The 27,182-nt window shown below is 33.4% G+C and overlaps 1 protein-coding gene across 1 annotated transcript; it reads left to right on the top strand.

Annotated features, from left to right (window-relative positions):
* The first annotated feature begins 2,092 nt into the window (after nucleotides 1–2,092).
* On the top strand, nucleotides 2,093–19,040 carry LOC132747942 (endosome-associated-trafficking regulator 1-like). Its single transcript, XM_060737475.1, has 7 exons — nucleotides 2,093–2,318; nucleotides 7,875–8,467; nucleotides 10,452–10,525; nucleotides 15,461–15,572; nucleotides 16,383–16,445; nucleotides 17,612–17,745; nucleotides 18,325–19,040. The coding sequence occupies exons 1-7, from the start codon at nucleotides 2,126–2,128 to the stop codon at nucleotides 18,437–18,439; spliced, it is 1,284 nt and encodes a 427-aa protein (XP_060593458.1). The 5' UTR covers nucleotides 2,093–2,125; the 3' UTR covers nucleotides 18,440–19,040.
* Nucleotides 19,041–27,182: the final 8,142 nt, after the last annotated feature.

Genomic DNA, 27,182 nt, shown 5'->3' with positions numbered 1-27,182 from the left:
GATCATGGATGCATACAAACCATGTTTTAATGTATTTCATGTGCCCCTGACCTTGATTTTACAAAAGGTCTACATTCAATGATTGAAAATGTAATCATGACATCTCGTATATGAATTTGGTACAAATCGGCATTTCTTGCATATAAGACTCTTATCTCGTTAGTTTTACCCACACTTGAAATTTCAACTGATTTGATTTCGAAGGAGTGGGGAGGGGATGGGGACGAGTGCTGGGGCAGTTGAGTCACACGCTCAAAAATGACGTCATTAAGTACAACGCATTGTAAGATCATTATTAATTAAGTTGTAAATTCGAAATTCCTACTCTGATTATTGAGTTTAACATCAAGAACTTAAAATTTTGTCAAATTATTGAAGTCATTGCGATATATTCAATATATGTCGGAATATATAAAAGAATTATACATATCAAGAACGGCGTCTTTCTAAAGGACTGTCTATATGACTAAATATATGTTTCTTTTTAGCAATTAAATTTGCTTTTATTTACAAATTTATGTCTGGAAATCGTCCTGATAATTATTTTCGTGTCGCCAGCTACAGACCTGTGGTGACGTATAGGGATCACTTCTCCACCTGTTTAACGTACCGGACTACTCCTAAAAACGTATTGGTGCAATTTCATTCAAACTTTACACGAATGATCAGTACCAAGTCTAGTTGTACATATCGTCGGCATTTTCCAGTTTAATGATTTTTGTCAGAGTTATGGTCCTTTACTTTTTTAAAAGTTTTGTTCGGGCTATTTCTCTTATACTACTTATGCGAATGAAACTTAATTGGATTGATCGCTACCTTAAGTCATCGCGCATAGTTAACGAGTTTGCCAGTTGAATGATTTTTAGCTGAGATATTGCCTTTGAATAATTTTAAAAGAGTGTTGTCCTGTTTAATATTTTGTGTCTCCACGGTATCTGCACATACTACAAGTAGCCGCAACATAAAGGGAACAAATTTACTGTCCAATCACCCCTCAATACAACTGCTGAATTTGCTATCAATCGCTCTTAGTCAGACTTTCGCATTGTAACATGGCCAGCGATTGGTTGAAAAAAAATGCAAGAAAACGATAAGATTCAATGGGACCGGAGGTGATTGGATGAAAATGGGATGTTATTAAGTATGAAAACTTATTTAGAAACTAAAACTGCATAATTATTAAGAAACTAACACTGCATTGTTTTCTGAAGAAAATGAAATATTTCATAAGTCTCTAGCATAATTTATGACTTGGATATTTGCATTTAAAAAAAGTGTATGTCAGTCCTGTGATCAGCAGAAAATTTTGATAAGAAGGGGGATATTTCCTCTTTGAAACTAAAATGGTTAGCTTCGTAAGTTATGGTGGCTGATTTGGTAAATATTGCACGTTGCGTTGTCGATAACGACAACACAACCTATATCGTCTTGTCGCTAGCAAAACTCGCCAAACGGCGCCTTGTCGTCGTGTCTCTAGCGAAGCACGCCAAACGGCGCGTTGTCGTGCAGCGTGTGTCGCGATGTCGCTTGGTTTACAAGCCAATCCTTCGATTTGAGCCGAGCGACAATGTGACATTGCGACAACACGCCGCACGACAACACGCCCTTTGGCATGCATCATTAGCGACAGGACGACAAGACGAAAGTCCGACAAATAGCCGTTTGACGTTTGTCGTGCTGTCGCTAGCGACAACACGACGCACAAAGCCACCATAGCGTAAGACAAGATCATTTTTATGTGTCAGGCACTTCATTCTGCTTGAAAAATTACCAGTTTATCATGAAAACTTAATGTTAAAGTAGAATTAGGGACCATAATGGCATTTCTCCAAGAATCTGACTCTTGTGTTACGCAACTTTTTCCCGCCAATGACCGAAGTGCCGAAAAGTTGCGATTAGAACTGTCCGCGAAGTGTCCCGAATGCTGTATCGTGGGAGCAACAATTAATATTGTTACCTTATAGAACTAATACTCTTTTTTATTATATTCTTAAACAGTTTCGAGGCACAAAAAAAAACAAGAAATTTTATTGGATAACAAATATTCTTAATGTGTCAAAATTTGCTCCATATTTAGAATAAATGAAATAAATGAATAAATAACTTCTCCCCCAAAACAGGAAGTATGGCGGAAGGTGGACAAAATCCGGACAGAGACAACCCATTTTCATTCAAAAGTTTCGTAACTAAGAAAGATAAAAAGGTGACAACGGATGGCAAAGCATCTGCTGATGATGATCTTGACATATTTGATTTGCCTGATGTTAGCAATCAGCGAAAACGCGATAAACCCAAGCAAATTGTTGTTGTTGACGAAGGTAGGCTGTAGCTAACCTGGGGTTAGTATCTCGAAGCTATCGTTATATTTGCGTTTACGAACGTGCTAACGATTGACGGAGGGTTGGTTAACGAGAGACTAGCGCGGGTATCTCGAAAGCAGTAGTTAAGAAATCGTTCGTTGCTTACTCGTTAGTTATTAACGATTGCGTTGCGTTATCATTTGAATACATGTACCGCGAAAATTGTGTGCAGCTCTTGTTTATATTCACCGAATCATTATTTTGCGTAGACGAAGGTGAATATAAGGTAACGATCATGCTAAACCGGAACACAATCACATGACACGTGCAGGATCCGCCGGTCTGTCGTCTAGCAATATAGACTTGTTTTGCGATGAAAATCCCGATTGCTTTGATAATATCAATTGTGATAGTGGTAAACATACGAAAACGGTTCCTTTAAAAAAAGAGAACAGTCATTGGAACTGCTCCTGTTGAAAGTTCCAATGAAACAGGCGTGATTTAAATTGAGGGGCGGGGCGGGAACTTAACATAGAAACTGCTAGAAACAGAGGAAAAACGACTGTATATAGAACCGCAGAGACTGAAGATTTAGCAGCAGAGGATGCCAGTGTAGTCAGATATTTTAAACACTTTACCTAGTTAAAGCCAATATTCTGTGGAGCTTCTTCTCAATACCAGTCAAAAAATCTGGGGGCAGATAACCATCCCTCATTCTTCAGGCTATAGCAACATGTTGTTTTAGGGTGTAAGTATACTGTCAATATTCAAATTTGAAAATGTTGCTTTCATTGTTGCTCTCCGTTTGAGTGAAATGTGGACTATATTTTCACGAAACATAATAAAATTTTACTCTTTAGACAAACATATGTACAGCAACTCTTTCTGAAATCCCACTTGCTACACAGCTGCAAAGACGTCATGCGCCTAACAATGACGCCATGAGCAAAACAATTACTTCATAAGCATAAATATATATTAAATATGTAAAGTCGATTTTCAATGGATAATCATGACGTTTATATTATTAGTTATAAAGATTTTTGACAGGTTATATTGCCCTATATAAACGACTGTTTGGAAATATAACCCCACCCGCTAGGTGATGGTTATATTGCCTACAACCATTTAACATGTCAGAAAAATTTATAACGAATTTATAAAACCGCGAACTTCCCTTTTTTTTGAGAAAAAAAGTAAGATTTCTTAGAAAATTGCCAGAAACAGTGTATATAAAACTATAAAAATGTCACGATTCTCCAATGAAAAGTGACGTGACAAACGTGGAGTATTATAAAATCTTTTATAATACTGCACGTTTGTTACTGCAAGTTTGGTACGTCAGTTTTAATTGGCGTTTATAAATATAGTTTATATACACAGCTGCTGCCAATTTATCAAGAAATCTCTCTTTTTTCTGCAGTATTGTAAATTCGTTATAAAGATTTTTAACAGGATATATGGCCGATATATTTTGTTTGCAATATAACTCTCACCTGGCGGCTCGGGTTATCGTTTATATACGGCCATATATATAACCTGTCAAAAATCTGTATTACTAAATATATACATGGCTGCTGTTAATTAATGTGGATAAATTTTCATTTTGTTTTAAACAAAGGATGTTTGTTGTATTATAAATTAAAATATAACGAGTTGAAAATATAACATCTGGGGTTGGCGAGTGAAATATTTGTTACTATGAAATGATAAACAAACAACATTTCTATATATTACATCCCTTTTTGTGGTACCGATTTTTGCAGCTGACGTAAAGCACTTTTCTTCATGATGTAAATAATACATCACAGTTTACTTTTCGAAACATAATTCTGTAACAAGTTTGAATTTTGTTGAATTTTCAGCATGATGTATGCATATATTTATTTATATTTTCTTGTGCAAAATTACACATTACGGAGATTATTCCTTTCGCTGTTTAAGTTATGATATGTTTTTTTTTCATCCGCATTCAAATATAAGTCTTAAATTAAAGAGCCTTTACGGCTTTACAGTTTCCATAATGTTTGATATGTGAGAACAATTTTGTTTGTTTGGATTTTTACGGGTCGTCAACACATAACTGGCCATATCGTGCCGAATGCTATAATAGGCTTAACATGTTATGTAAAACTTTGTAAATGACAATAAAAAATGAGCCAATTAGATCCAAGAATACAAGTTTATCTCTTTCAAATAATCAATGATATTTTTTTGGAATTGTATTAAAGAGTTCTTTAAGTGAATTTACACAATAAAATCTATTACGGGCCTGTGAAAAGTCATGAGAAAAAGAAATACAATACTATATTTATGTCGGTTCATCATTTTTAGCTCGACTTTTCTATGAAAAGGGGAGCTATCCTACTCGCCCCGGCGTCGGCGTCGGCGTCGGCGTTGGCGTCACACCTTGGTTAAGTTTTTCGTACCACCCCACTTTATTTCAGAAGTATTACAAGTATGGCTTTGAAACTTACCATACTTGTTCACCATCATAACCTCCATCTACAGACAAGAGTACATAACTCTGTCAAGGTTTTTGACAGAATTATGGCCCTTTTTTGACTTAGAAAGTGTATTGAGCTTGGTTAAGTTTTTTGTACCACCTCACTTTATTTCAAAACCATTGGAGGTATTGCTTTGAAACTGACCATACTTGTTTACCATCACGACCTTCATCAACAGACAAGAGGACATAACTCTGTCAAGGTTTTTGACAGAATTATGCCCCTTTTTGACTTAGAAAATACATTGAATATGGGTAAAATCCACTTATTGCCTTAACCCTTTGAGATATTGCTTTGAAACTTTTAATGCTATTTCACATCATTACCCCCATCTGTACGCAAGAGAAGGTAACTCTGTCAAGGATTTGTTTTAAAAATTAAGGCCTTTTATCGACTTAGAATCTTGGTTCTTGTATTGCCTTTTACTGCAAAAACTTTTTTTATTGGCAAGCAATAAAAAAGTCGAGCGCGCTGTCTTACGGACAGCTCTTGTTTATCAATAAAATGATATAATTCTCATTTTTTATGTACTTTAAAATCGCACCTTTCTTACTTTTGTGTCAAAATGATAGTAACGAGAGCCTTAAGACACCCTCTAGGCATCCGTTAATAATTGGACATGTTAACGATTATTCGTTAATTACGAGAGCGTCGAGATAGCGGTGAAAACCTTAACGAGAGGTATACGATAGTCGTTATGCTAACGATAGCTTCGAGATACTAACCCCTGGCTAACTAGTCTAGAAGCTAACTTGACTAGAAAAGTAAAAATGTTTTTGTGAAACCGAGTATAAACTCAGGCATTCCACTCATTTATCCTGTGAAAAATAGTGTTATGTTAAATAATCTCCGGAACACATTTATAATACCATCATGACAATAACTTGAATAAGTTGAGACAACTAAAAAAATGAAAAAAAATGTCAAGGGCCACTGACTTTTACAGCAAATAAGCAGATTTGTCAGCTAAAGACTAAATAGTTATCACACATGAATCAAATAAAAAAAAATGAAATCAGGGTGTCTTAAATCGAAATCGAATCGAAATCTTGATGTATCTTTGCAGCCTTTAAATTTGTTATCTGTCCATATTCTGGATGATAATGGATTAAATATTATTATGATGCTAATTGTCAGCAAAATGACATAATAAACAGTTCCAAGGTACAGGTGTTCACCCTTTTTTATTCACCGTTTTGAGGCATCTATACAGTGATTTTTCTCACTTAATTTGGAAGAGGCCTTAGCCTCTTAGTTTTGGGAAAAAATGTCGCTAAAATTGCTAATTTGGGAAGTAAAAAAGCAGGTTTAAGTTCAGATTTTTGGGAAAACTGCATGATTTTAAAGAAAATTTCAATTGGGAAGAGGCCCTTTATCGGAGTCTGTTATATAAGCAGGAAAATCACTGCTAAGTCTAACTGAATATCCAGTTTTGACCCATTTCAGTTGTCACATGTATGCAGTGATTTTCCTACTTATATATCAGACCCCGAAATAAAAGGCCTCTTCCCAATTGAAATTTTCTCAAAAAAATCATGCAGTTTTCCCAAAAATCTGACCATAAACCAGCTTTTTTACTTCCCAAATCAGCAATTTTAGCGATAATTTTGCCCGAAATCAAGAGGCTAAGGCCACTTCCCAATTAAGTGAGAAAATCACAGGTATGAATGTGATAGTGAGAATACACAGAATGGATATGGTATTTTGGTCTAAACTAAACTAAACATGTAAGCTAGCTTTAATCTAATAATTCAAGTAAAAGTCCACCTAAATTAAGTAAATTATAGATATAAAAGTAAACAGTGCATTATTTTCAATATACTTATTATTATGGCTGTAGTCTGTGTAGAAACCGAAAGTACAAAATTTCTTCCTGTGGACATTAACTAGGATTTGGTTATAATTGTACATCAGTTGGCATTTTTAACTCAGACATACTTTCAATCATATTTTTACTGATACAGACTTTATTTTCCTTAGGATATCAAATATATACATTTTGTTATACATTATAGAATATTACATTGTCTGCTTTGTTAACACCTAAAATCTTGTTGTAGAACTACTTTCAATCTGTATTAAGTCCAAAGTTATTATGAATAAGAGCCAAGGTTTTCTGATTCTGTTATCAGCTGTAACTATTAAGTAATTTCTGCAATCTTTTATACACCTGGCAGCAGAGACTTATTTTTTAAACACCTGGGAAATAATATAATGGGACACACAACTGGAAAATAATGTGCACTACAATGTATATCTTTTCGTCCAATTATAGCATTACATAGTCGTAACATAGTTTTATGAAAATTTATCTATGTATGTTTTTATATCATTTAAACATATAAATATATGATTTTGACACTATGCTTAACCGGTGATCATGTGTCAATTGGACATCAACATATGATGGTTTATGTATCACAGTTAACATATTTTATTGGAAATTTTATATATGAACCGTGCCATGACAAAACCAACATAATGGGTTTGCGACCAGCATAGATCCAGACCAGCCTGCACATCCGCGCAGTCTGATCAGATCCCATGCTGTTCACTTACCAACCCTATTACAAGTAGAGAAACTGATAGCGAACAGCATGGATCCTGATCAGACTGTGTGGATCCGCAGGCTGGTCTGGATCCATGCTGGTCGCAATTGCACTATGTTGGATTTGTCGTGACGCGGCTCAAATATATTCAGTTGGTTTCATTTTAGGTGTTGCATGACAGTGATTATTCTTGAAAAGTATATAATGCTTAAATTACATTGTTGAATTTATTGATTTATTGATATTCTTTATACAGTGACTATTTAATGCTTAAACAACAATTTAATGCTTAAAAAAATTCTTTTAAAAAGGATTTGATCAACATATAATGCATAATACCTTAACTAAAATTAGGCTTATGAAAATAGCTTATTCCCTAAGCAAAGATTGTTTCACATAAGCCATTTTTCCATTTAATGTTATAATAAAGGACATATGTTATACAATCGAGGCTCATTCAGATGCAATTGTAAGTAAATCAAACAGACAAAACATATAATTAGAATAATTTATTTCAGATGAAGGTAAACAAGGGCAACAAAAGAAGAAAGGCAAATCAGCAAACCCATTTTCATTCAAGAAGTTTTTGTCTGGAAGTGGTGGTAAAAGTAATGAAAGGTCTAGTCCTTTACAACAGCAACAACATGTTCCTATAGTGAATGATGATAATGACGATGATAATTTACATAGTGTGCCAAACTTACATGTGACTGGTGAATTGCCAGATTTTGTGCAAGATCATTATTCAGATGGTATCGGAACCTCACCAAGAGGTTTAGAACTTCCAGATTTTACCATCCGAGGTATCACGGACAATGGTCCCGATATTGGTGATACAAATTTTCACAGCACTGATTATTCAAGTATAGAAGATTCAGATCGTAGACAAGGGAATAGTGCCGATGTTCACAGTGACTTCGATGAAAATTCAGACACAGAAGACAGTGTTCCGGCACACAGAAGTTTAGTTAATAGATTACCGGACTTTTTATCGGATGCTGCAGTGAGCTCAAGTAAAAATTCTGACAATGTTAACGGCAGTGTTCCTATTGTTTCAAGAAATTCAAGACATGTAGATACTCCAGTTACCAATCATGTTGAACTTCAAAAGGTATATGATGTTGTTACTACTAGAGAATGAATGTTTTCATGATTTATTTTCAAACTTTCTACATTAATTGGTAACTAAATTGAAGAATTTAGATTTTATATACTACTGCATTTTGTAAAGCATTTTTTAATTCTAATTAAAATGGCGCTCATAAAACATTTTTATATTATATATGAATTACATCTATATATTTTCACAAAATACATGTAATGAAATGTTCTTTGTTTGTCAATGTTCTGCTGACAATACTAGAAAGCAAAGACATTGTAGACTCCACATTGAAGAATATGTTAGCAAGTGTCTGTAAAATGAAAATATTGCATAATTATTGTATCACCATATTTCTTTGCAACAAAATTCTTATACTGATTGTCCATAATAATACAAGACAAGGTTAGCTTTTAAAAAAGCTAGTAGCGACTCGCTTCGTAATTTTTTTCAAGGGGTGTGTTTAAATGTAAAAATGACAGTTCTGTTAGCTGAAGAGACTTCAGCGAACATCAAAATAAAAGTGAAGTCAACACTGGCCCGGTGCCCGATGGCCAGTGTATATAAGTTCAGGCCAGTGTAAATTTAAGAAAATTTTGTTAATTATTTAGTAGAATAAATTCAAAACTGGAATTCGGGCCAGTTAATTCAAAATCTTAAACTCATTGACTGAAAGTGACATATAAAGTTCTCTCAGTTTAACCAAGATGAGTATGAGTATATATGAAGGTGCATGTAAACAGGTTGAATGAAGAACCTATGTCTATGCACATTTACTATATGGCCTGTTGACCTTGACCACAAAATGTTAGATAGGTAGATTTCATAAAGATGTCTCTTTATACAAAATTAAGTTGTAATACATGTATGTTATTTAGTATTGGAATGAGAGGCACAAGTCCTAAAGTAAACACAAGTTGTCAATCAATTCAGCCAGAAAAGCCGGGATCCTATTAAAAAATATAGGGATCCCAGAAATTGACCAGGCTAAGAAGATGTTTTTCAGATAAGCCGGGATCCTATTAAAACATATAGGGATCCCGGGAATTGACCAGTTCAAGAATATAGTTTTCAGAAAAGCTGGGATCGTATTAAAATGTAAATATATCTCACGGATTGGCCAGTTCAAGTATATAGTTTTCAGAAAAGCTGGGATCGTTTTAAAACATATAGGGATCCCGGGATTTGACCAATTCAAGAAAATAGTCTTTGATTTTTCCAATTAATTAGGCATATAATTATAAGTATTGTGATTTCCGCATTTTAAGTTTGTTAATAAATAGCTCTAAATATATCTATATTCTAAGTTAAATTAATTTAACGTTCATTGTATACAATAAAAAAAATTAACGTTTTATGGCCTTTTATTACGACAACAATCAACACAAATATAGTTCATTAGGTTTTTCCTCCATATCTTATACGATCCCGGATCCCGGGCGTCCCGGATCCCGGCCAGTAAATACATACACTAAATACCGGAAAGGATAAAATGACCGGAAAAAAGGAAAAATAAAAAATGCACAGAACCAGATGTACACTTATGTTAATTAACCAAACAAAAACTTACTACAGAGAAAACAGGTGAAATCGCTAAATCAGAAGTCAGTGTAAATATGATTTATTGAAAAGAATTCATAAAGACAAACATTTTAATCATCATTATATCTTTGCGCTCAAAACAATACTTGCTGATTTTTAAAAATGGCGTGAAAATTGAAGGTTTTTTGACGCTATGTAAGATTAAATTTGATTGGCTAAATAATTTTGGATCCTAGCCCTGATAGATAAATTTTGTAGAAAGCTGGAAGCCAAGCTTCGATTAAATTTTTGGATAGCTTCGGAGTTTTAGGTTGTTTCTCAGTAAAATCCTACCGTAATACCGGCTCGCCGTGGCGAGCCGGCATAATATAACTTTGGATACTTTTAGATAGTACATGTACATTCATGATTGTAGTAACTTATATTGTAGTAATTTTAACATTTTTCATTACAGTTACAAGATGAAAATCTACAATTAAAAAGACAGTTGGAGGAGTTAAGAAGAAAAAAGTTACAGGATGCTGATAGGTATTATATCTTGATTTTAGGAACATTTCATGTACAGACATCCGTATTTTTACATCCATTTTTTAGCTCATCTGTCACAAAGTGACAGGGTGAGCTTTTGTGATCGCTTTTCGTCCGGCGTCCGTCCGTCCGTCGTCCGTCCGTTCGTCTGTAAACTTTTGCTTTAAATGACATCTCCTCATAAACCACTGAGCCAATTTCATCCAAACTTCACAGGAATGTTCCTTTGGTGGTCACCTTTAAAAATTGTTCAAAGAATTTAATTCCATGCAGAACTCTGGTTGCCATGGCAACCAAAAGAAAAAACTTTAAATATCTTCTTTTAAAAATCCATAAGAGCTAGAGCTTAGATATTTGGCATGAAACATCTTCTAGTGAGTGTCTACCAAGTTTGTTCAAATAAAAGCCCTGGGATCAAAATTGGCCCCGCCCCTGGGGGTCATTGATTTTCCCTATATGCATATAGTAAAAACTTAAAAAATCTTCTTTTAAAGAACCGTAAGAGCTAGAGCTTAGATATTTGGCATGAAACATCTTCTAGTGAATGTCTACCAAGTTTGTTCAAATAAAAGCCCTGGGGTCAAAATTGGCCCCAACCCAGGGGGTCATTGATTTCCCTATATGCATATAGACCCTTTCATTTAAGCGATAACAGTCAGTGAAGAGTTACTTCCCTTACCGGATGTGACGTAAATGGGGGATAAAACAATGCATGCCGCATAGAAAGTTAGCTTATTGAAAAGTTAAATGCGTAAATACTGATCGTTCAATTATGATTATAACATGTAAAAATTTACGCATGCATACATAAATTCAATATCAAGACAATAGAAAAAATACAAAAGCAAAGATTGAGATTAATTCTCACTACCACAGATTTATAAATCTGTGTCGCAACGGAGTGAAACAGCGAAATTTCAAAGTGAATATTTTTATTAGATCTAGATTTTCTCAAATGCCAGGATAAAAAGCTAGTAACTAAATCAAATTTTAATATTTTACAAACACCTATACACACCGAAATTGCCTATTATAAATTTAAATGGCCATTTTCTAGTTTTCTGTGTTATTTTCTGTCATTTAGAAAATTCTGGCATATTTGTGACAAACCTGAAAACACGGATTTATATTACATTAGTACACGGATTTATGTAATATAAATCCGTGATTAGTAATATAAATCCGTGTTGAAAATAAGATTGCCAATGTCTTTTAATGATTGTTTTTCAAGCTTTAATAGAACAATAACAGAATGCATTCTTTTTCATTATGCCGTATAAAAAATATTTCAAAGAACCAGTGAAGGATATAATTTTATAAATATTCCGGAAAGAACGAAAACCATTATGTGGCATTGACTTTTATAATTTTAGATTCGCAATGTTCAGACGATAATAAGATAATTTTGATATTAAAAATCTATTCTTTAAAGACCTTTTCCCAGCATCTTATTTTATAGATAAATAGATGTGTATATATAAGCGCCACTGGGCCGTAACTTATTAATTAAAGGGTACATATGTCGCAATACAAGCGGCACTTGGCTGTGACATCATAAATCATAAATCACCAGGGTGCATTTTTTAGAGTTATAACATTACATCAGATTACGTCACTTTTGTTAGTTGTCAAAATATTTATGGTCCGAATTTTGTTATGGATTATCCTAGGGACTTTATTGGTCACGCCTTACTGATTGATACTCGATCCAGAGTCCTACCAACTGGCACAGTCAAAATACGTAAAATTATAATTCAGTTAATAACAACTTGTTTTTCTTGTTTTTTTGTTGTTGTTTTTTGTGCTTTTTAAAATATTTGAAAAGCAGAGTATGAATTAAAAAGTATCAAGTTGAAAATATTACTTTACCAGCTTAATTAATATTGGTGTGATGTACGATTTTTTAAGAGTGCATTTTTGCCGACTAAATAGTATACAGTCCTGTACATTCAAAAGAACTTTTATTTTTTATGCCTTTACATTTTTTTTAAATTACATAGATTTATATTGTTTTCTTTTCTTTGTCTTAGTAATGCTTAAATCAAAATTATTTTAATAAACCAGTATCTTGCAATTAATTATTACGCAGCCGTTTTTCGAAACTACAGAATCCTTACATTTTTGAAACTCAAAATATATTTTGGGTATTTTATATTAGCAGAGACCTAGATACATTATTTATATCTCTGGTATTAGCAAGTTAGTACGATTTAACTGCCTGGATTAAGAATCTAACGAAAATGGTAATCATGATCAGTTACCCAGGAATATGGTCTACTATTAAAACAAATCGTTAACCATATTATATAGTAAACATATTTATTCATTTCACCATCCTTTTTATGTAATATCTTATTTAATTACACACAATTTTGGCAATTTCAATCTGCCAATCTTAAAAAAGAAAGGATTAAGATCTTTATATCCCTCTATTATTATACTTAATCGTATCGGCATTGTCCACCGTATCCCCCAATGACGTCATCCAAGGGCGACAACTTGAATACAGTCTTAAATGAAAGGGTCTATAGTAAAAACTTAAAAAATCTTCTTTTAAAGAATCCAAAGAGCTAGAGCTAAGATATTAAGCATGAAACATCTTCTAGTGAGTGTCTACCAAGTTTGTTCAAATTAAAGCCCTGGGGTCAAAATTGGCCCCGCCCCTGGGGGTCATTGATTTTCCCTATATGCATATAGTAAAAACTTACAAAATTTTCTTTTAAAGAACCATAAGAGCTAGAGCTTAGATATTTGGCATGAAACATCTTCTAGTGAATGTCTACCAAGTTTGTTCAAATAAAAGCCCTGGGGTCAAAATTGACCCCGCCCCAGGGGGTCATAGATTTTCCCTATATGCATATAGTAAAAACTTAAAAAATCTTCTTTTAAAGAACCCAAAGAGCTAGAGCTAAGATATTAAGCATGAAACATCTTCTAGTGAGTGTCTACCAAGTTTGTTCAAATAAAAGCCCTGGGGTCAAAATTGACCCCGCCCCAGGGGGTCATAGATTTTCCCTATATGCATATAGTAAAAACTTAAAAAATCTTCTTTTAAAGAACCCAAAGAGCTAGAGCTAAGATATTAAGCATGAAACATCTTCTAGTGAGTGTCTACCAAGTTTGTTCAAATTAAAGCCCTGGGGTCAAAATTGGCCCCGCCCCGGGGGTCATTGATTTTCCCTATATGCATATGGTAAAAACTTAAAAAATCTTCTTTTAAAGAACCATAAGAGCTAGAGCTTAGATATTTGGCATGAAACATCTTCTAGTGAATGTCTACCAAGTTTGTTCAAATAAAAGCCCTGGGGTCAAAATTGACCCTGCCCCAGGGGGTCATAGATTTTCCCTATATGCATATAGTAAAAACCTTAAAAAATCTTCTTTTAAAGAACCCAAAGAGCTAGAGCTAAGATATTTAGCATGAAACATCTTCTAATGAGTGTCTACCAAGTTTGTTCAAATAAAAGCTCTGAAGTCAAAATTGGCCCCGCCCCAGGGGGTCATTGATTTTCCCTATATGCATGTAGTAAAAACTTAAACAATCTTCTTTTAAAGAACTCAAAGAGCTAGAGCTAAGATATTTAGCATGAAACATGTTCTAATGGGTGTCTACCAAGTATGTTCAAATAAAAGCCCTGGGGTCAAAACTGGCCCCGCCCGGGGGGGGGGGGGGTCATTGATTTTCCTTATATGTGTATAGCAAAAACTTAAAAATCTTCTTTGGAAAAACCCAAATAGCTAGAGTTTAGATATTAAGCATGAAACATCTTTAAGTAAATATCTACAAAGTTTGTTAAAATAAACGCCTGGGGGTCAAAACTGGCCCTGCCCCAGGGGTGACATTGTTTTTAACTATATGTGTATAGTAAAAACTTTAAAAATCTTCTTTTAAAAATGCCAATGAGCTAGAACTTAGATGTTTAGCATGAAACATCTTCTTATGGGTGTCTACCAAGTCTGTTCAAATAAACAAATAAAAGCCCTTGGGTAAAAATTGGCCCGGGGGTGGGGGGCCTATATACAGGTGAGCGACCTCAGGGCCATCATGGCCCTCTTGTTTTAAGTGATTTTGTTGTTGTTGATTATAATTCATTTTGTATCTTCACATGAAACCGGAAATTTCTTCAAGACCCGTACATTTTCATATTTCTGGCAACTGATGTAAATCTTTGTACATGTATTGGAAAAGCACTGTGTAGATTTTTTAGTTATATAAATCTTATTTCTAGACTTTTAATACTGGTCAAGACTGGTGTCAATAATAAGTCATGATCCTAGTATTGCTAACATCAAAACACTTCCATCACCAGTCTGGGTTCGAATCTCTCAAGGAACTTTGAATGAATTCTTTTATGTCAAATTGCTTTTAGCTAGCTTAAAAGGTTAAAGAAGATCAGTGAATCTACTTCCATGCCCAATTATTCCTTTTATAATTCACTAAAGGACACCTTACTTCTTACTCCACTGTTAAAGAAGGAATGTTGCCATATGACTTGTAAAGTAGTGATAATTATTATGCTGTCTGCTGGTGTTTTACTGAAATCACCTTGGAAAATATATATTGTGATTAAGAATCACTTTTGAGAGCTGCAGTTTGTGCACAACTGAAAGTTACTATAGTATATCTTAACCTGCTAGCAGCTATAAATCTGCCCATGTGAGTGGTGTGGACCAAGACCATGGTTTGCACTGTTTGCTATTCAGTCAGTACTTATTTTGAAATGAAATTTCATACTAAAATGACGAATGATTTTGTCCAGATTGCAAGATGGGCAAGCTCATTTATGACATTAAGTTTGGTAAGGGTTAATCTGCATTTTTATGTGTCGTCTAAACTTTAAATGATATGTACAGTTCAATTTTCCATTTGTTTATTTTTAATATCAAAAAAATAATTCATGACAGCCATTTAGATTGTTCATTGATAATTTTCAGAATTTCAGAGCTTCAACGTCAGATGGTTGAACAAAAGAAGAAGGAAGTGGAAGAGACGAAGGCTATGGAATATGCCATGGAGCAAGTGGAACAGAATCTATCAGCTACAACAGTAAGTTGTTACCTTGATTAAAATGTTGAGAATTTTGTGTTAGGTTGAAAGGTCTACATGATTGTATCCACTGATAAGTCTACTTGTATCCAGTGATCAGGCAAAAACTTTTGTTTCAAACAAATTTGATAGTACACGTATATGATAATATGGGAGAAGTAAAAAAAAAACCAGCAAATTTAGAAGAGCCGGGAACCATCTCAGTGTTGCTTGTTTGCATCTTAGTCAGATAGCATAATTTTCTCTCCCGGTTATTTCTGCAGCCTAAAGTTTTGTACTGTTATAGTATATAACTCTCAGTGTAACATCACTGTTTAAATACTTTAAAGCTAAATATGATGCTAACCCAGAGTTTAAACTCTCTACATTGTTTTATTATCAAATCTAATAAATAAAACAGAAGCTAGGTGTTGTAAGCTTGCCATTTTTGAACTGCCGTTCTTAGCTTTTTACCTGACCATATATTTAACCATCATCTGACTTAACATTAAATAACATGGTACTTAGCAAGCAAAGGTCATGAAAATTACACACGATCAGCAGTGCAACCACGTAGGTGAATGTATATTGGTCTTGATAATGTTACATCAGTCTATTTACACTATAGTCTCTGTACCAAATAAATATAGCAGGGAAGTATATGACAGAATAGAACTGTTCACAAATTTGGGAGAAAATGTTGAAGCACTTGGGTAGCTCACTTAAAAAAGCTTGGACATAGTACATAGTATTCTGTGGGTTTGTGTTCTGTTCAAGGGAAAGCATATTTTTCTCAGTGCTGAAACTTGCTGTTTGTTTTTGTTTTTCCAGAAAAGAGCAGTGCTTGCCGAGTCTACTGTTACAAAGTTGAAACAAGAGGTGAAAACTCTGCAGGTAAGTAAATGGTACTTTTTCATTTTTACCTCCCTTATTTCAAAATGATGTAAACACCCCTCAGTGTTTTCAAGATGGCTGCTGCTGCGTTTGAATAAACTGTAGTCATTTGCAAACAAAATTTTAGATGAAATTTAATCAAGTGACATTAACAAAGTTTAAAATAGAAGATCTATAAACTTCAGAATCCAATAACTGTGCCAAAGTCAAAAGGTGAACTGCAGAAATTCCTAAAATGACTTTGGATTGATGATATAATCAGGAAGCAGTTCTTATAGGTAGAAACAATTATGTCCTAAGCCAAAGAACATGTCATTTAGATTTAAATGTAGATAAATCTTAAAGGGGCATTATGTCTCAGAAACGAAAAAATATTTCCTTTTTTAGAAATGGCAAACATAAGTTTTATAACTTTTAAATAATTGTTTTAGAGCATGTTAGATGCTTATCACCTTAAGAAAGTAGTGCTGAATGTGAAATTATTTGTTATAAAAGTAGCAAAATGTAAACAAAGTAGTATTTTGAAAACCATACAAAATACTAAATCACCATCACTACTAATTGCCAAAAGGCAACAGAGCAACAGATTGTTCAATGAACTAGAACAGGACACTAAAAATAAAAAAGCTTTTGAATCGATGAATAAAAATGAATGTGTTTCTGTGACATAATGGGCCTTTAAAGTTAGAAACAATAAAACGTACAGTGTGGAACAAATGCAATATTAGAAGCATCAAGAACCACTAAAGGCATTCACTTGATACTTTACACATGTCTTTTGAGCCATTATTAGCTTACTAAGACCTATGATTCTTAACATAAAGTTTTGAAAAATAATACCCTTTTGGGTACTCAAAAAATTCCTGAACAAGATTTTGCATGCTTATTCTATATCAATAACAAATGAAACATATTTTATATTGCACAATTTTCTTTCGCCCAAACTGACATTACAATGTATTTCAGGTTTACAATTTCGTTTGGCTAAAAATTTCAGCTTTAAAGGGTCCTAGACGTTTTCCCTTTAAACTGTGTTTTGAATTATTGCAGTTAGTAATTATGTAGTATATTATAATTATATACGGAATCATTCTGAATAACATGTGTCAGCCAAACTAAGAAACTATCACAATTATTGAAGAAAATGTTGAAATATTGTATTTCAGACAGAGCTTAAGGCAATAAGAGGGGAGAATGGAATGTTGTCCAGTGACCAACATCTCAATGATGTGAAGGAGAGAACAAGTTATGTTGCCGAGCAACTGTCGTCTGCTACAAAAACTGCTGAAACTTCCTTGAGGTAAGGTTATATCTTGTTACCATAGTTACAGATGGCTGAGTCCTGAAAAATGTGTCAGATGTGGCTTTATACTTGGTATGGGCCTGACATTATTATATTGCCTGAGACCTTAGGGATATATTATGGTGTGGCTTTGTCTGTCCATAGACAATTGGTTTCCGCAGCATAATTTTTGAAGGATTTCAGTGATACTATTTTCATTTGGCTTGTTGGTATGTTATAACTAAACACATGTTATGTTTAAAGCTCATTGCCCTTTGTGGCTGTGTGTTTGCCTTTAATGGTTGAGGTTTAACAATTGCAGCTACTGTTTGTCTTTGCCTGATCAAAAGAGGCGACTAAATGAGTTCCAATGACTGGAGTCTATGCAGCTCTTAGCTCCCAGCAGGTGAGGTGGTTTTGATCCCTGGTGTTGTATTCAATTTAGTAACACCCAAGGTCAGCCAACATCATCTTTTCTGTTTGGGCATCATATGACCTATACTGTGTTGGTGTGCTGAAAAGCCAAACAAACATACAAATTCATAATATGTACAATTTTTTGTCATCTTTTAATGGTAATGATTTATTTTTATTCAGGCAGCTCCTGTCCGGTGTTGATAATCTGAAGTTGTTATCACAGGTGCTCAATTCTATAGACAAAATCTCAGAGGATACATCAAGTACCAGCAAAACCAGCTCGGATAATTCCTGACATACGAAACACCAGTAAGCGTTACAAAACACCAGTGAATGTATTATTTTATGTTACTTCTGAAGTTCAAAGAACATTTTACAGAATGACATGTAACAGAACGGCGTCTGCTGTCATAACTCAAAGAGTTTAAGGCAGGAGTCACATCAGTTAATCTAGAAGGGCCATAATTACCAATTACTGCTGATTTCTTGATTAATTATATTTGATTGCAGTCAGTTACAGATTACTGTTGATTTCCTGAAAAATTATATTTTAATGCAATCAGTCAGAACTCAAAGAGTTTAAAGCACAAATTACATCAGTTGATTAAATTATGATCACAAGTAATCAAAAGGGCCATAATTACAGATTACTGTCACTTTATTGACAAATTGTACTGTCGATTTCTTGGAAAAATTATATTTGAATGCAATCAGTTACAGATTACTGTTGATTTCTTGAAAAATTATATTTGAATGCAATCAGTTACAGATTACTGTTGATTTCTTGGCAAAATTATATTTGAATGCAATCCGTTACAGATTACTGTTGATTTCTTGGCAAATTGTATTTGATTGTAGTTCACTTAGGATTATTGATTACGATTACACCTATTTTCTGTTTTTTCAAAGGAAATACAAATAATGTAATGATTTTACAGTTGATGAAATTCATGGAATGACCTATCCACAAAAATAGTGCCCCACAAATAATAATGATTTTACAGTATATAGATATTTTCAACATAAAAAATGTTATGTTGCTCAATTCGTTGTTACAAGGTTGTTATGTATTGAAATAAGGCCAAGCATGTGTTTTTATTGTCCTTATATGGCCAAAAAAATTTTATTTTACTGAAAAGATTATTTGTTTTATTATATTTAATTGTGATATAAAATCCATAAATGATGAACTTATGAGCACAAATAGAAACTGGATATGGTTATATGCTTGAAAAATAAAAACAACACTAGAATTTGATTGATTGATTGATTGATTAAGTCATTGATTGATTGATTGATCGTTTGTTTGTTTGTTTGATTGATTGATTGATTGATTCATTCATTCATTCATTTTTAACATCAATAATGTTAATGCTAGAATGGTATTTGGGCTCTTTATTCCATAATTTTTGCAGTCAGCTACCAGGCTTATCACCAACCAAGTCAGCAGTTTTATAAGTTTTGTTTGGGTTTTTTTCTTCAAAATTTATGTTGCCATAGCTGTCATAGATGTTCATATTTATTAAAATTATGATAGGGTAAGGGTCTCATGTATGGTAGAAACCCAGAAACAAAAATATCTCTGGTGTCTGAACGCAATTATTGAATATAGTCTGTTTATATACCTGCTCATTTATGCTGTTGAAGATGATTATGTCCCTTGAATTAATTAAAGGGACATTCATTCTTAACCACATTATAATGTTTTGTTTTTTTCTGTAATATATTTGTTATAGGTTGGTAATCCTGTTGAATATGTATAAAATCTTGGGGGAAAATTAATGCAAAAGGCAGTTTTGAATAAGTATAATATTAGTTACTTTTAAGGACTGTTGTTTGCATGTACATATATTGTGAACAACCATTCATATCATACTGCCATATAACTTGTCACTAATATTTATAACGAATTTATAATACAGCAAACTTTGAGATAGAAAAATATGAATTTAATTCATGTCACACATTGTCTAATGAAAAGCTATGCTACAAACATGCAGTACTATAGAAATCATTAGTACATGATGAACATGTACAATAGACATCATTCTCCTTATGTTTATGAAACATTGTAGACTTACTACATAAATACTAGCCTCCGTGGTCGAGGGGTTAGAGTCGATGACTTCTAATCCAGTTACCTCTCTGGCGTGGGTTCGATCCCCGGGAGATGCTTTGGTAGTTTAGCGCGGAGGAAGGTTGTCTAGTACTGGTGTAACTCTCCAGGAACGATGGTTAGGAAACTACCCGCCTATATGACTGAAATACTGTTGGAAAAAGGCGTAAAATGAAACAAACAAACAAACAAACATAAATACTATCCATTATGATCAGGATCCATGCCGTTCGCTTACAAACCTTATAACAAGTAGAGAAACTGATAGCAAACATCATGGATCCTGATCAGACTGCGCAGATACGCAGACTGGTCTGGATCCATACTGGTCGCAAAAACACTATTTTGGTTTTGTCATGGGGCGGCTCATATGTATTCGGAACATAATTTGGAACCTATAACTGTTAGAATACTAAACATAATTCTTGTTCGCTAAAAAAGTAATTCCAGATCAAGTTTTGACAAGTATGGCCTAAATCAATTTAGACCTAAATGGTTCGTTTCTATTTTTGTTCTGAAAATATAATGTTTTTGAGAATAAAGGGACTTGAAAGCTTCGTGTGATATTTTGAAGAGAATGAAAGCAAAAGCATTGAAATGATTGTTTTACTCAGATTTTGTTATAATACATATATTGCTTTTGAAATTTTTGGTTTGGGTTGTTATTTAACATTGATAATGTGACAGTGTTATTCGCAGGATTGTGAAATGAAGTCTGTTGTATAGTGGTGATATAAATTTATAGTTGAAGAATGAAATGTGTCAATTTCTTATGTGATAAACTTGTGCAATTGAAATTAAAAAAATTGAAATTTGATTTAAACATTGTTACCTTTTATATTAACAACCCCTTACATACTCTGTTTACATTTTACGTCAGGTTATCTCTCTAGGTAGAGCGTTGGACTGTTAATCGGGCGACATAGGTTCGATTCCCGGACGGTGCAGGTCACTTTCATTGTGGTTGATCATGAAATATTTTCTACGGTCTCTGATCTGACATGCACAGTAGTTATCAGTTAATTTTATATCATTATAAAAAAATATTCCAAGGAGGCCGTATTAACATTTCTTTCTGTCTGGAAATTGGATCATTTAGGGACAATTAAAAAATCATTTACGAGTCCTTAATAAATTATCATTTACGAGTCCTTAATAAATTGCCAATATATGAGATGACGTAAATTATTTAACTTTTGACAGTTGAATAATAAATAAGTAGGCACTATCAAAATTTTAGAAATTTTATTTTAAGAGACAAAGTAAAATCGCCATACCAAATGCACACATTTAATGACCATGTTTATTTTCTGGTTCTATAAGAAAAAAATCTAGGACATCTTTACTGGTAATATTTTACATTTCGAGATACTACTATATACATGTATATTAATTTTGAAAAGTAATAGAATTTTAATATACAAGAAAGTTCATTTTTCAATGCTATAATTTATGAAGTGTCGTGGTCTACTGAGAATGAGTGGTCCGTGGATTAATACTCATGGACATGTCCCTGGCACGGATCGCGTACCAATGAAATAGCTGCCGGTATTCCATTCATACGTGAGCGCGACGTGAACGTAATGTGTAAGCGTGACACTTAAACATGAGACCTGATTTTTCACGAACACACTATTCCATACATCTGTCTAGCGTGCGTAAAAAAGCAAATCACTTTGTCATTTTGCGTTTGAAACTTGACAAGCTCGCATGTCCAAAGTATGGATGAATGCTCGCCGTTTCTGGCTCTTTTGGGTAGTTTCGGCTCTCTCCATGCACAAAAGCACAAACGAAGACATAGTTGATGGATTCGAAATATTGTCAAAAAAGGGAAAAAGAAAGAAAACAGGAACCTACCAGTTACAGGCTCTGTGCCCCTGTACTCATTTAGCGACTTATCATACAATACAGGGGGGTTTCTGATAAATTATATGACCTTTTTAGTCACCTCAGGCTTGGACAGAGGACCTTTCATCTTGCTCCCCCCCCCCCGAATGCCGGCCGTGAGCGTGAAAAATCACTACATGTTGCGACCCACGTCACGCGCATGTTTCACGCTCACATGGTGTCGCGATGACGTCGATATGGAAAACTGACAATAAAAAGTCGTTTGTTCGATTTTTACGTTTCCTCTTTACGTTCGTGTTACACGTTCATGAATGGATGGAATACCTGTATAACGGACAATAATCTTGATTTACCGAAAATTGATAATGCACAGGTTACATGTCCATTAGAGAGTTTTAGCATGTTTAAAAATGAATAATATATGAGAAAAAATAGTTAGTTCAAAACTCAGTAACACTTAGTAGGATAATAAATGGAGAAGTTCTATTCTATAAATACCGGATTTATATATTTTCATTGAGTGGTATGAAATAAGATATTTCATGATATGGCTGTAGTAATCTTATGTACATGTATAAAAGAAAAGCGAAGACAATTGAAAATACGGGAAATATTTTTCACTTCAGTGAAAAATAAATGTTTACAGTGAACGTACGGAAAATGAAAATACGCTTTTTCCATCAATATTTCATTAGTAAGTGTATAATAATTTAAAATATATCGTCGCTAACATTGCGGGGGAAAACACAGGATGCGCTATAAATTGACATGTAAAAATGTTTAGAAATACCCTGACTAAAATTTAAGTTGTTTAATGATATGCATAAGATGAAAAGTCTTGTTGTTTGGTTGGAGCATATACCTTTTGTTTGCTGAAGTATTGTTACATCGGTATGTAAATGTTTGTTAATAAAGATCCCAGATTATAACCTCATAGTTTTGTTTACATGATAAATAAGAGAAGAGACAAAAGAAAATCGTTGCCAAACAATCACCTAGGCGGAATGATTTCCAGCTGAAATTAAACATTAGATTTTTGTGTAATATTGTTAAATATTTTAATTTATTATATACTTATAAATGAAATATTGATGAAATAAAATGAATATTTTCATTTTCCGTATTTTACACTGGTGTCTTGCCGGAATACTTTATTCTAAATTTAGCCAATACCGCCACTCATGAAATATCTATTTTCATATCACTCGATGAAAATGAATCCTATATTTATAGAATAAAACACAAATATCTTCTATGTATTAAAGGGTATAAAGATATTTTCATCAAATTTATCAACAGTGAAATTATGTTGGTTTCATTATTATACGGCTGATTTCTGAAAATGTTGTTCTGTTATTTAATACACATGGATAATGTACATAAACAGAATAAAATGTTCCGAAACAAAATATAATTTTGCTACTTTTAGTAGGGTTTTATCCGTTAAGCAATGATTTGTGCATGCGTCATTCAATTTTAAGGCAATTAACTACCATATTTATTTCATACAAGCGGTGTATTCTTTTTCAAAATTCAAACAATGATTTTTGCAGCAGATTATATAGCTTTATACACTTTCAAGGGACACCACTGAGGCATTTGTCATGGCGGGAATGGAAGTGTGAATCATTTATTGTAGAGATACACCAATACATTGTGTTTCATCTCATTCGTTCTCTTTAAATTTTCAGAATGATCATGCAAAAAGGTCAAAATTGATAAGCATTTGGACGTGTTTTACTCAAATCCGGATAAAACCACACTCAATATATATTCTTAATTGAAATTTTAAAATATTTCTTTATTATCTTATCATTTTTTGTTTTCTCTGCATTATCTGATCTTTGTAAGAAATTCAAATTTAAAGTATTAAGCTTCTGGAATTTGGACTTCAGTGGAGCTCCTGAACGTTCACTACTAACGTGGTTGGCTCTACATCAAGATTCCCACTTCACCTTAAACAAATAAGTTGTGCGCACGAGATACTATGTCGTGGTCACAAGTTACTAAGTCGTACGCACTAGATAATTAAGGAGTGAGTCTAAAAAAAAGGATTGGAGCACCACACTAAATTCCGGTATATACCGGACAAGGCGCTTGAATGTTAAAATGCTAAAATCTTGCCTTTTCACCCAACGGAATGAACTTTAATAGGTCTAATTCGTCTTTTCACACCGATTTATGTATGATGATGAATGAAAAATGTAAAAATCGGCGAAAAAAACGATATTTGTCTATTTTATGATCATGATTTCTGCAAGCGTCTAGAGGTACTGCTCCAATCCTGTATTGAGTTAAATCCATAATTAAGTGGTACACACGATCTATTATGTCGTGCGCACGAGTAACTAAGTCGTGCGCATGAGATAATTAAGTCGTGTTCACGTGAGCACGACATAATATATCGTATGCACCACTTAATCATCCCGTGCGCACGACTTATTAACTCGTGGTCACGACATAGTATCTCGTGCGCACGAACTAAATAAAAACGCACAAAAGTCACCTCTACGCCACCGTATGTTTAGCACTGTCCACTAAATAGAATATATTTTGAATTTTTCGACTGGAATTTTCCAGACTGAAAGATGCACATCTTTAGCGTCGTTAAGTTTAAATCAGATGTAAAAAGACAATATTCCTGATTAAATATTATACAAATATGGACTTTTTAGCTGTTGAATATGATGTAATATGTACTGAAAAATTAATATTGACCGAGGCGATAGCCGAGGTCAATATTAATTTTTCAGTACATATCACATCATATTCAACAGCTAAAAAGTACATATCTGTTTTATTATATAATTTATAAATAGCTTTTATATGGCTTATCAAATCTGCCATTGCATATGACGGAAATCATTATTTTTCAGCTTGTTTACAAGAAAAGGTCGACTGTCTATAAAAAAGATAAACTTGTCGTTTCATAATTAAACTTCATTTAAACTTTATTTTTTATCTAAAGAAGTTAAACATTGTACATCTCCTAAAGTAATTTTGCTACAGTTTATTATAAGTTTTTTTTTCATTATTAAGGATTGAAGAATTTTATGGGGCCAACAATCGGAACTCCTGGGCTTATTCATGTTTTGTTTGTTCTTTTGTGTTTTTAATGTTTTAAGGGGTCACGCCACGTCTAAATTAATCCCATGAAAGAGTTTTCATTCCTGCTTATACAATCATGTATCTTTATATGAAAACTTTACAGTGGCAACTGACATATGACCAGTGCAGATCAAGGTTAGTCGGTACACCAGGTCCGCATTGTTAACTATTCAGTCAGTACATATTTTAAAGCATGAACATATTTCTTCTTTAAAATATATTAAAATGTAAAATATTGTCAAGTAAAGAAAGTAGTTTATACATTTCAAGCACACTTAAAAACTATGAAAATGGCCAAAAATACGTTAGAATGTGTACAAATAGCCATTAATGCGTTAGTCATGCAGTAAAAATATGGTGATAAATGTACTCCAAAATCAATCATTAATTGCATATTTCATGAAAATTGTTTCTTGAATTGTGAATATTTTTACTTTTCTTAAAATCTTAGCAAATTTCCCTCAAGGTTAAATTTCTTCAAATATATTTTGGCTGATCTGGAGGCATGCAGCTTAAAAAATCCCTATAAATGATAAATGGTTTTGTTATGACTGAAAGATGGACAGGTCTATCTAAGATTTGTTTGGGCTGCAAGGGTTTGAAACACATGCATATATATAATACATGATCTATTAAATGGTTTGTTAAAGGAACTCCGCCTAAAAACATAACATTTGAATTTCTTACTTATAATTATGCTGAGGCACATCACACAGAACTTTATGCAAAAGATTATTCAGAAATATGTACTCAAAAATAAATTAAAAATCGTATTTTGTGCTATTCTTTGCCTGATTTGCGTGAAAAGCGTTGACAAACTTTTCAAGTTATGGCTATTTGACACAATTAGAATAATTATAGAAAATAGAGTGAGCAATTGTCTGAAACTTTGCATACAAGTTATGGAGCTAGTTTTACATCTAAATGAACATTTATCCCGAAATAATATTTCCAGTCCTGTCATGTCAAATAACCACAAGTACCCGCTTAAGATTACAACAACAACAACAACAACAACAACTCCCCTCTCTACCGTTTTGAACAAAAGAACACTTTCTGACTATTTCTTGACTGCAACTTTGCAACTTTGCATGCAGTTGAACTATTTTGTTGTTGTTGTTGTTTTATTTAGTTAACAAAATATATCTGAGGTAGTGGAATTGGTAGTTTTCACTCCGTATCACGGCAGTAAGCTACATTGAATGTTCAGCCACCGCACCGTTCATGGGCAAGCTCTCCAGCAGTTTACCAGTACTAGTTGCCTTTACTTTCGCAAGGAACTGAATCTTCTGTACATGCCAGAACAGAGGTACATTGCAAATGACCGTAGAAAAGACTTCATGATCAATCTAGACGAAAGTGACCTGTACAGTCCGGGAATCAAACTCGGGTCGCCTGATGCACAGTCCAACGCTCTACCTATTGAGCTAACCGGACGCCTTAAATATATCGGAACTTGCCGGTATCAAAGATATATAACTTTACCTTTCAAACTATGTCTTCTTATTTTCAAATTTATATATTGCAGATTTAATTTATTCTATTTTTTTATTTACTGAAAAATTTACTTTTTTAGTTACAGGAACACATCATCACATATTTTCTAATATCAAATTTGAGAAAAGTATAATTTATTATCTGTCAATAATATGTTTTTTCCCTAATCAGTTTTATGATTATTTTTTTTCACTTAAAAGTCCGCGATTATTCTCATTGTTGAAATTTAAACATCCATAAGCGGATTATAGTTAAACTTGCAGATCAGAATTCACGACTTAGGTCATTTTATTTTCATTCTCTTTTATTTATTAAAAACATTGTCACATAATTTATACTTTATTATCCCTCCATAATGTTAATATAAAACTAACTGTTAAAAATTCGTTTTTGTGCTAAATCAATTTGGAATGAACGAAAACTGACCGACTCGGCTCTTTGCAATTCTTGTACCCCTTTTTGCAAAATT

This window comes from Ruditapes philippinarum, unplaced genomic scaffold (assembly GCF_026571515.1).
Source record: "Ruditapes philippinarum isolate M1 unplaced genomic scaffold, ASM2657151v2 ctg1294_1_1_1_1, whole genome shotgun sequence".
NCBI lineage: Eukaryota > Metazoa > Mollusca > Bivalvia > Venerida > Veneridae > Ruditapes > Ruditapes philippinarum.
Note: the sequence above shows the minus strand (reverse complement) of the source record. Positions and strands in the feature narration are given on the sequence as shown.

What these genes read in the sequence shown, in the direction of transcription:
- LOC132747942 (XM_060737475.1), top strand. Translation starts at nt 2,126, where the DNA reads ATGGCGGAAGGTGGACAAAATCCGGACAGAGACAACCCATTTTCATTC. An exon ending in ATCATGTTGAACTTCAAAAG is followed by an intron (nt 8,468 to 10,451) that starts GTATATGATGTT and finishes TTTTCATTACAG; the next exon opens with TTACAAGATGAAAATCTACA. An exon ending in AAGTTACAGGATGCTGATAG is followed by an intron (nt 10,526 to 15,460) that starts GTATTATATCTT and finishes GATAATTTTCAG; the next exon opens with AATTTCAGAGCTTCAACGTC.